This window comes from Papaver somniferum, unplaced genomic scaffold, assembly GCF_003573695.1.
Source record: "Papaver somniferum cultivar HN1 unplaced genomic scaffold, ASM357369v1 unplaced-scaffold_135, whole genome shotgun sequence".
NCBI classification, from domain to species: domain Eukaryota; kingdom Viridiplantae; phylum Streptophyta; class Magnoliopsida; order Ranunculales; family Papaveraceae; genus Papaver; species Papaver somniferum.
In genome coordinates, this window is record NW_020622713.1 from 2892978 (window position 1) to 2904300 (window position 11323).

The 11323-nt window shown below is 44.4% G+C and overlaps 1 protein-coding gene across 1 annotated transcript; it reads right to left on the reverse strand.

Annotated features, from left to right (window-relative positions):
* Nucleotides 1-8947: 8947 nt before the first annotated feature.
* LOC113333882 (lamin-C-like) lies at nucleotides 8948-10272 on the reverse strand. Its single transcript, XM_026580248.1, has 4 exons — nucleotides 10038-10272; nucleotides 9617-9805; nucleotides 9344-9511; nucleotides 8948-9258 (listed from the first exon to the last, which is right to left on the reverse strand). Exons 1-4 carry the CDS (start codon nucleotides 10270-10272, stop codon nucleotides 8948-8950), a joined length of 903 nt encoding a protein of 300 aa, XP_026436033.1.
* Nucleotides 10273-11323: the final 1051 nt, after the last annotated feature.

Consider the following 11323-nt stretch of genomic DNA (forward strand, 5'->3'; position numbering starts at 1 on the left):
AGACTGAGATTCAGAAGTTGCTTGATGTTGGCTTCATTAAGCTCATCCATCATCCGACCTAGTTGGCTAATGTGGTCCCGGTGAAAAGAAAAACGAACAGATCAGGTGCTGCGTGGATTTCAGAGACTTGAACAAATGCTGCCCCAAAGAAGATTTTCCTCTACCTAACACTGCATGTTAGTAGACTCCATCAACAGACACGACATGTTCTTCTTCATGGATGGATATAGCGGGTACAATCAGATAAGGATGTACGAGCATGATGCAAGTAAGACAGCTTTTCGAACTCCTCTCGGAAATTTTTATTATACTGTAATGCCATTTGGTTTAAAGAATGCCGGTGCAACGTATCAACGCTCTATGATGGCAATCTTCCACTGGAGACGATACCTCAAGGGAGCAGCGTCAAGAAGATAACGATGTCAGCACGTCATGTCGGGAAAGAACCGGGTGAATCACTCTATATATGATGGTGCATGTCTATCGTGCTATGTTGGAGAATCTGCGCTTTTGGTCATCCTATGGACTTCGTGAAGATGTTGAACGCTCATCTACAATAGCATCTTCCCTGCTAGAAATAACCAGGTTTTCCAGTAATTAAGAGCCTCATGATGTTCGTTACTCAACATACATCTCGCCAACATGCAATAAAACCTTCAGCCTTCCGTAAGCAGTAAGAGGAAAGGCACCGAGATACAACATCCTGCGCGTCCAAAATGGCCAACTTCAACTCTAGTTGTGAATACCAATATTTTGCAGAGCACGTGTCAGGATCTTAGTGGCTGCATACGTGTCTAAAACTGTATAGCCTTCGCTAGACAGAGGAGCCTGAGTAGCAAGGGATACCCCCGCAGATCTTCTTTATATCATCCCAAGATAAAGGACGTGAACGGTCAAGATAAAGGAATAAAAATGCTAGTCTACATAGGGTCAGTTGGCAAAGGGACGTAGATGACACATCCAATCAGCATTAAATGCTTTGATTCTTATCTACACGCATGAGTCAAAGCACGTGGAGATAGGAAGCGTGTCAGAACTTGATTGGCGGAAGCAAGCGATGGACGAAGGTACAACGCGCACTGAGGCTGGGTAGTTCCCAAAGGAACGTGGGTCAGCTGAGGTGGCGAGATACAACTGGAGAAGCATGCGGTGGACGAAGGTACCACTGGTACGGAAGGTATATCAGCAGACAATGGACCCAGAAGCAACAAAGATATACCAGGAGCAGAAGGGGCTATAAATACCAAGCTTCACCAACAAATTAAGGGCATTCAATATCTAGGAGAGAAGATCTAGTCTTAATCTTATAACTCTTTAATGTTTAGAACTTAAGTAGTTACTTCAACTTGAGTTCTCTCTATTACTTTGGGAAACATTTAAGATCTTTGTAACCACCACATATTTAATACGATTCTATCAATCATTACCCCGTGGACGTAGACAAATGTCGAACCACGTTACATCTTGTGTCTCATGATAACTTAGAGGCGTTTACATTAATATTATGTTCTTTGTTATTATTGTGTTCTTAGATACCATTTATTGCTTAGCTTAATCAGTTCAACAGAGGTAGCGATACTCCTTAGTATCAGATCATTTGAGCTGTACACATCACGTAGGCTACGGGAAAACGAGTAGTCACAGTTTGGCTCCCACCGTGTTTTGCTCACGCACCGGAGTTTAGAAACAGTTTATATTTTGCTTATATATCTTCTGAAATGAAGGGGTTTGTGTTTCAGCGGTGAATTTCACTCTCTAGTGATTCATTCATCCATTTCTTGTGTATTTTTTTTGAGTTCATAGCCTCTAAAACCGTGCCACACTACAGATCCACAAAAAACTTTCAAAAAACACACTCACAAAACACCAAAATGTTTGTTTTTTACTAAAACAGCACACCACGTTTCAGATCTGAGAACCTTTGACTGATAGAGGAATCTCAGTAAGATTTTAAGGATAAAAGATCTTCTAACACATTTAATAGCCCTGTTTTTCGCAAGATCTAACATCCCCTTTTCATTGGTTTTCGACGTTTTAAGGTTGTTTTTCCCAAGGGTGTCATAAGCATTTAATACCCGTCTTTCAAAAGCTTTATTTCAGTCCTTTTCTGAAAAAGCTGCTTAACAGTCTTCCGTGTTAGAGCATTAATTGCTACTTTTAACGAAGGCACCCAAGTAGCAGAAAGTTTTCGTTTTTTATGTCACCGAAGGTTACCAAGAACCAAAGGTATGCAGAAACCAACTGATGCACCAAAAAACTCACGACCAGCTATCACAAGAGGGAGATCCCAAAATCCATCTCAAGCAAACCAAAGAAATGAAACGGAGGATGGCCAAAGTGAAATAGCAAGAAGAACAGTTGCTAACAAATCACCTATTCCTGCTGAAAGGATGGGGCAAACATCAGGAGCTCAACCAATCTAAGGCATGCCGTTACCGGAGCATGCAACTACGACAAAGCCACATGCGGCCAACGCAGGGTTGTCCAGAACCTTATCCCCTAGGGGACGAGGGTTGGGAAACCTAACTCCAATTCAGATAGATCCATACGCGCCAATTATAGAACAAGGAGTGGAATACTCCGAAAATCCAGACGACAGCACTCCTCAGGGAGGTGGAGCCCACAATGAAGATCAAATGGTGGCACAAATAGCAGCTTTGTTACTCCGTAACAAGGAAAACGAAGATGCCATGCACAACATGGCTCAGGAGAATCATAACCTCAAAGGTATGTTAAACACACATATCAAAGGTTCCCAAACTCACCCCCCGCAATGGAGCTATCTCAGGAAGACGAAGGATGGATACCAACCCACCAAAGGCGACTCAACCTAGAGGAGCAAATAAAGCACATCACGATCCAGACGAGACGGATTCAACATACAATCCCTCCCAAAGCTACTACGACGAAGCATTTTCTAAAGATGCTCACAATGTGAACATGGTCATAGAACAAATGGAGAAAATGCGGAAGGAGATCCAAGGCTTAAAAATTGGTCACGCAGGCGCGCGATTGGAAGAGGTACTACAGGACGCAACTACATCTCCGCTATCCTTTCGAATTTTGAGGGAGTCTATCCCTCCGAAATTGCCAGGTACCTACGTTCCAAGCATACAATGGTACCTCCGATCCCGCAGCACACCTACAGTATTACACTCGTGTTCTTGCCCATTGGGAGAAAAAAGAGGTAGTACTTTGCAGATACTTCCCAACAAGCTTAACAGGATCAGCACTAGCATGGTATGACAACTTACCAACAAACTCAATTGACTCCTTCGAGCAATTGTCCATGGTGTTCTTGGATACATACATGTATAACAAATCAATAAAGGCTGGGTTAGATAGGCTATTTTCTTTAGTCATCGGACCCCATGAAACAGTGATGCAGTACACAGACAGATGGCAAAAGACATGCCAAGCAATTGGGAAAGTCAATCCAGAAATTAGCATAAACTGCTATAAGTACGGACTTGACAGAACCTCAGCCATCTTCGTGGAGCTCCACAACAAAGCCTTAGATTCTGAAGGCGAGCTCAGAGTTTTCCATGACCGATACATCAGACTCGAAGAAATCCAGAAGGACAACCCCAGGGCACAAACAAAGACAGTGGCATCTCCGCAAAGGACCAACTCTCTGGAACCAATTCCGGAGATACCTAAGCGACACAACGAAGCAGGGGGTAGAGCCAGCTCTCGAGACAAGCGATCCAAACACGGAGATGGAAAAAGAGGCAAAGGAAGAGAAGAATTTGCAGATAAAGTGTACACGAAGGTGAACACAAATTTTTCTCACATCCTCAGCAAGGAGGGAGCAAAGCCGGTCTTTCCTTACCCTAATACTAAGGGGAAGCATCCTGACAGAACGAAGGAAGCTATGGAGTACTGCGCATACCACCAATACTATGGGCATACCACTGATTCATGCTACCACCTCCGCAATGTGATTCAAAGATTCATTGATGAAGGTATATTCATGGAGTACGTACAACTACAGCCAACAGAGACGTAGGACATCCCAAAGAAAAGGGTTGAACTACCCCAGTATGGGAAATACATCAACATGATCACCTTCTCCAATGGAGGTCAAGAAGAGATGCTCGAAGATATCCTCGAATTAGCTCGAAAAAGAAAGAAGGTCGAAACCCACGAAGTATTCAAGCTAAGCGGACCACCTTCTAGCACTTGGGAGGACTGGATGGCTACACCATTAACCTTTTCAACAAAAAATGTCAACCAAGAAGTGGAAATGCACAACGATCCACTGGTAATCACCCTCCCAATACATGGATGGAATGTTACGAGGGTCCTCGTCGACGGAGGAAGTTCGTTAAATGTGCTATTTTACGAACATACCTACATATGGGACTGACAGCAGAGTAGATGGATTCTTCCACTTGCACGATATATGGGTTTAACAGAGCAGTCTCTAGACCAAAAGGAGAAATTATTTTGCAGGTACACGCAGGACCCTTAGTAACCAGCACACGCTTCTGCGTGGTATAAGCACCTTATCCCTACAATGTGATCATGGGCAGACTATGGGTCCATAGATTACGAGGAACAACTTCAACATATCATCAGTACCTACACTTCCCCACACCTATGGGAGAAATGGAGATCAAAGGTGACCGGAAAGACGCGAGGCTATGCAATTTAGCAGAAATACGACTCAACGAAGAAAGAGTTGCTGCCCAGCAGCATGAAAGAAAGAGTAAAGCAAATACTAAGGAAGTGCAGACGCAGCACCCTCCGCACACAAGGACGCCTCCGCACACAAGGATGTCTCAGCACCAGAAGTAAACACCGCCACCAATCCAGGTGCAGACGTCTCCACCAAATAACAATTACAGAAAAGCACTCCTCACATCTCCTCGCCAATTGAACCAACAAAGAAAATCAATATCGGAACGGAGGCAGAACCAAAGATGTTAAGCATCGGAACGTTGCTTGAAGATGAAGAGGAAGTGCAGATACAAAGGTTACTAAAGGAATACGCAGATGTCTTTGCATGGTCAATGGAAGACATGCCAGGAATTGATCCGAACTTGGTCTCACACCACCTTCGGCTCAAACCGGAGATACCACCATTCAAGCAACGCATACGTAAGGTGGCGGACATCTACCATGAAGGGGTAGAAAAGGAATTGCAAAAGTTACTTAAAGCAGGATTTATACGAGAAGTCAAATATCCCACGTGGATATCCAACATGGTCATCGTTCCAAAAAAGAACGGAGGCGTACGCATTTGCATCGATTTCAGCAATCTTAACAAAGCGTGCCCCAAAGACAGTTACCCACTGCCAAATATCGACCAACTGGTCAATGCAACAGATGGTCATCAAAGATTATCCTTCATGGATGGATACTCAGGCTATAACCAAATAGCCCTTGCAGAAGAAGATCAGGAGCACACTGCGTTCTTTACCCCACGAGGCTTGTATTGCTATACAAGGATGCCTTTTGGACTAAAAAAGCGGGGGAACATACCAACGATTAGTAGACAAAATCTTCAAGCCATGGATAGGCAAGATACTGGAGGTCTACGTAGACGACATGCTTGTCAAAAGCAAAGAAGCAAAAAACCATCTCTCAGACCTAAGGGAGGTATTTGAAGCTATGAGAAAATTTCACATGAAGGTAAACCCAAAATGTACGTTCGGAGTTACCTCAGGAAAATTCTTAGGCTACTTGGTCACCAAACGAGGAATCGAAGTAGATCCTGAAAGGGTCAGAGCAATAATGGAGATGCATCCCCGCAAACGCTAAAAGGAGTACAAAAGCTAAACGGAATTTTAGCTTCCATGGGAAGATTCATATCCAGGTCGTCAGATAAGTGCAAAGCGTTCTTCGATACGCTAAGGAAAGGAACAGGTTTACATGGACCAAAGAGTGTGAGCAAGCTCTTCACAAGATCAAGGAATACTTAGCATCAGTACCCATCCTGCAAAAGCCGGAGCCAGGTGAGATACTCACCCTATACCTAGCAGCAACGAGCTACGCTGTAAGCGCAGTATTGGTAAGAGACCAAGGGCAAGGAGAAAAGCCCATATACTATGTTAGCAAGACACTCAGTTCGGCGGAGCGTAACTACACCAAGGTGGAGCAACTCATATATGCCTTAGTAAAACAAAAAACTAAGGATATATTTCGATGCGCACACCATCAGAGTTTTCACAAAAGCTCAGATAAGCCAAATCCTTGACAACGGAGAAGATCGGAAGAGTGGCAAAATGGAATGCCATGATCAAACAGTTCCATATAATCTTCGAAACCAGGAAAGCGGAGAAATCACAAATCTTGGCAACTTCTTGGCGGACTTACCTCTAAACGACGAAGCGGAGATAGACGACATTCCAGGAATGGAGGAAGAAAAGCCGGAACCAGAAGACCTCTTGGAACCGCAGAACGCACGAAGGTGGGAAATATTCGTAGACGGCTCCTCAAACGGAGAAGGAGCAGGCATAGGGATCGTGATAACGACCCCTACTGGAGACCGACTCATCTATGCATTCAGGTTAGAATTCGAGCAATACACCAATAACATCACGGTATGAGGCAGTCATACATGGCCTACGATTGGCACAGAGTTGGGCTTGTCAGATGTTCGTTTAACTAGTGACTCGCAGCTGGTCATTAGACAAATAGAACTCAAGTATCAAACTTTGGATCCAATACTATCTTCGTACCTAAAGCTGGCACAGGAGCATGCGGCGAAGATCAACAACGTCGTGTTTAGGCACGTCTGCCGAAAAGACAACAGACACGCAGATGCCTTAGCATTCATATCATCAATGCTGAAGGACAAAAATACTACCTCAATCCAAATTGGGAGAATTTATGAACCTTCGATAGATGGATTAACCTCCGCTACCGAAGGTACCTTAGCTGTCCAAACCAGGGCTATGAGGGAAGCAGAAAAAAAAAAGAAGACGAAAGAATGGAGGAACCAGACAATGAAGCCGAGGAGTCTGACGAAGATAAACCCATGTCAGATGAAAACAATGAAGATGAAGCTGAGGACGATTGGAGAATTCCAATTCACCAATACCTCGACAAAGGTACTTTACCAGCAGATGTCAAGGAGGCACGAAAACTCACGTCAAAAGCAGCAATGTACAGCCTGCGAGACGGGGTATTGTATAGAAGGTCATTTCTTGGACCTTTGATGCGATGCCTCTCACAAACCGAAGGTAAAAGGATATTGCATGATATACACAGCGGAGAGGCCGGCAATCATAGCGGAAGAAGGTCACTAGCAATCAAAGCTAAAATGCAAGGGTACTATTGGCTGAGCATGGACGAAGATGCGAAGAATGTAGCAAGGCGTTGTGAAAGATGCCAATGCTACGCAAGAAAAATCAGAGCGCCAGCAACGGAGCTTAACTCAGTCATCAGCCCTTGGCCATTCGCCAAATGGGGTGTTGATATCGTTGGACCTTTGATAGAAGGGTCGTCAAAAAGAAGATATCTTATTGTAGCTACGGATTACTTCACCAAATGGGTGGAAGCAAGGGCTTTGGCAAGAATTAGGGACACGGATGTCTTCAAGTTCTTGTTCGAGCAAATCATCTGCAGGTTCGGAATACCAGCAGCCATAGTCTCTGACAATGGCAAACAATTGGAGGGAAAGAACATAGATATGCTCTTTAACGCCTTCAACATTCAGAAAAACAAGTCCACTCTGATATACCCTAAGAGCAATGGACAAGCGGAGGCCACTAACAAGACGATAGCGATGAACTTAAAGAAGAAGGGGGGCATACAAGAAGAGATGGTGCGAACAGCTACACAATGTCCTATGGGCCTACCGCACTACAAGAAGGGCAGCCACGGGAGAATCTCTTCTTACTAACCTACGGAGCCGAAGCAGTCATTCCAACGGAGATAATACTGCCAACGACAAAAACAGAAGCGTGGGAAAAGAACCTAACAACTGACCTCATGCTAGAAAAGCTCGACGACCTCGAAGAAAGGCGGGAAGTAGCTTTGCAAAGGATGGTGAATTATCAGCGAAGGCTAGCTCGTGAATACAACAAGCGGGTAATCCCTAGAAACTTTGTGGTAGAAGAATATGTGTTACGTCAAACACCACCATACCAAAGGAAGAAGGAATGGGGAAAGCTAGCTCCAACGTGGGACGGACCCTACATCATACACGACATTGCTGGGAAAGGTTCATACTACCTAAGGAACCTCAAAGGGGAGGTATTACAACACCCCTGGAACGCAATGTACCTAAAGAAGTATTACCCGTAAGAGAATGGTTATCACTCAGGAGAAGGAGGGAAGGGGCGGAAGCCCACCATGTTCTATCCCTGATCAAAGGTATTATAAACCTAACTAATCAATGAAAGAAACTTTTTGCTAAGAGAAAGTGTATGTTGATTAAAACAAAGTGGGTTAGAATAGACACCTTCCGTCAGAATTGACGATGAGACAAGGCACGACATAACTGCGCATATGTCAATCTCGGATCCTAAGGGCAAACGAATCCCTCCAAAAGGCAAATAATAAGCAATATATCCCATAAAGAGAGATACCTTGTCGAAGTAAAGAAACAATCACGATGAACGCGTAGGGTTACAGGAAAAATATTGCCCACGTAGGAACCTTCGCCACCACGGTACCTTCTGGCCAAAGGATACTAACGTATGACAATGAATGTTCCACCAAAGGTTAAAAAGATAAAAATACCTTAGCACCTAGTGATGACTCGAACGTGCAAATAATTAGACACAATACGTCTATATATATATATGAATTTAAAGGTACCATAATAGTGTTACCAAAAGAAGACTAACGCACCCCAAAAGTTGCAGGTGACAAAGGTCCGACAGCTACAAATAATGGAGCATTGTTTCAAAAGAAAGGATACAACGAAGGCCCCTCAGTTGGGGGCATAATACAACAAAGGAGTTCGGTTAAAAACGAAGTCAGCATAACACAATCAAGGATAAGGAAGACGAGGAAAGGTGACAACCTCCGCTTGGAGCTCAGCCTCCGCAAAAGCATTGTTGATATAATCGATGGCAGAACGCTTAAACCGCGCCTCCATCTCAGAAGCCTGAGCTGACATATCAGAAGTCGACTTCTGACGAAGCTTCCTAAGCTGAGCACTGAGTTGATCGTTAGGTCGCTGAAGAGCCTCAGTCTTAAATCTAGCAGCAGGATCAAACTGGCGAGATATTTCCAACTGGGATATCTGACCCTCAAGGTTGATGATCTTAGCATTTGCACCCACAAGCTTCTCTTGGAGACCTACGGATACGAAGGATATTAGAGACAATGCAAAGCAACTAAAGATACGAGGAATACTACGAAGGGAATAGTCATCCTAAGCTACCTCCGGCATGGATATGAGACTTTTTTAGACTATGTTGAGCTTCAGCAAGGTCCACCTCAGCCATATCAAGATCATCCAAAAGGGTATCCCTTTCAGTCCGAAGATCGTCAACATCTATGCGGAGCGACTCATTCTCATAAGATAAATCTCGGTACACATTCTCTAACTCTTCAAATATTTTTACTAAGGATGCATGAGACATAGAAGAAGGAATGAAGACGGCGTCGACAAGTTTGTTCTTAAGGGAGCATACCTCGGAGGTCAATACATTACGCTCTGCAGTGACCTTGGTTAAAGAAGCGCAAGCATCTTCAAAATCAGCATGATATTTCTTACGAATAACTTCTTGAGCAGAGAGACGTTTCTCAACTAAGGAAATATCCTCCTTTTGCCTTAAAATAAGACCTTCTTTCCATCTAAAGGCTTCGTCACACTCCTTATCAAGCGAAACCATCTGCTTCACTAAATCAGCATTATGAGCAGACTCAAGGGAAAGCTGGGCCTCATTATGAACGGTCACATTCATCAACCTATCAGACTTCTTTTGGTAATACCAGACGTCGGAGGTTATCTTAGCCACTTGATCTTGGAGATATCTAAGTTCACTAGAACTACTGGCTGGAAGACGAAGGTTGTCTCAGAACCAAGCAACCACAAAGTAATGAAACAAGCTAAGGAGAAGGAAAAAACTAACCAATAGATTTGGAGGACTCAGTGGCTAAGACAGAATCAACAGCTTTACGACCCTCCTCGGCAACCTTAGCAGCGTTATTATCTCTCTCAAGAGCCCATAAGCAAGCTTCCAGAGACCTCTGCGTCTTCCTCGGGCCACCCTCCAACGAAGATATCCTAGCAATTGAAGCAGCATCACTAGACGAAGGTTGCTGAGCAATAGCAAGGGCATAGTCTTGAAAAGGTATAACTAACATCGATTTGCTTGCAGATCTGCAAACAAGGCAGTATGAGAGCAGGCGAGGGAGTAAATCGAGAATAAAGGCGACAAAGTAAGAATCACTTATCGAGAATGCTGAGAGACGAGGGAGAAAGATGCGTAGGTATCCATAAAATCTTTCATTTCTTGAATGTTACCCCGGCGGATCTCACCAAAGCTTTGAATAGAGTGAAGACAATCAGGATCAAAGAACAAGTCTTTGGCAGCACGGTACTGAGCAGACAAGACATCCAACTGCGAAGCTATCTCAAAAGAACTACCAAGATGATGATGGTCAACTCCAACAGCAAAGGGACCCTTGGAATTACGAAGGATGGCCTCAAGAATAGAATCATCAAAGCTACCTAAGTTCAAGCTCTCCGACATTCGACCTTGGTTAGACTCAGCAACTGCACCCTCGTTCGGTTGCACGCGAGCAAGGGGCACGACAGCTGAACCCTCACCACGACGAAGGGATGGCATGGTGGAAGAGCTAGGAACAGAAAGAATAACCTGAGAGCCGCCCAAATCCATATCACCAGCAGAAGGAAGATTTCCCAGTATGGCCCAGTCTGGTGACGTAGGTGGAACTCCAACAGCTTTACTAGCAGGGGCAGTAGAAACAGACCGAGCACTCCCTAGTGAAGCAGGAGCATGATCGAAGGAGAAGCTGGCTAGTGAAATCACAACCTTCTTCTGCTGCTGAGAATCTAAGCTACCAGCCCTCGCCGAAGGGGCAACAGCCTTAGCAAATGAACCGCTAGATTGGAGGGAAGTAGCGGGAGATGAATAAAGGCTCTTCGAAGCTCCAACAGTAGCAGAAACCGTATGCAAAGCCTTGCAGGGAGCAGAAATCGAAGGCATCTTCAAAGACAACGTAGGCGCAGGCGCTTGAATACTAACAGGCTCGATCAACTGAGGACCGGCACCAGTAGGGAGGTTATCACCCTCAACGGAAGCATCTCGGACTGGTCTAGGGTTACCCTTCGCAAAATCCTCTTCAATGTCATCCAAGTGAGTACTAAATACAGTATCCTCGATATCCTCCA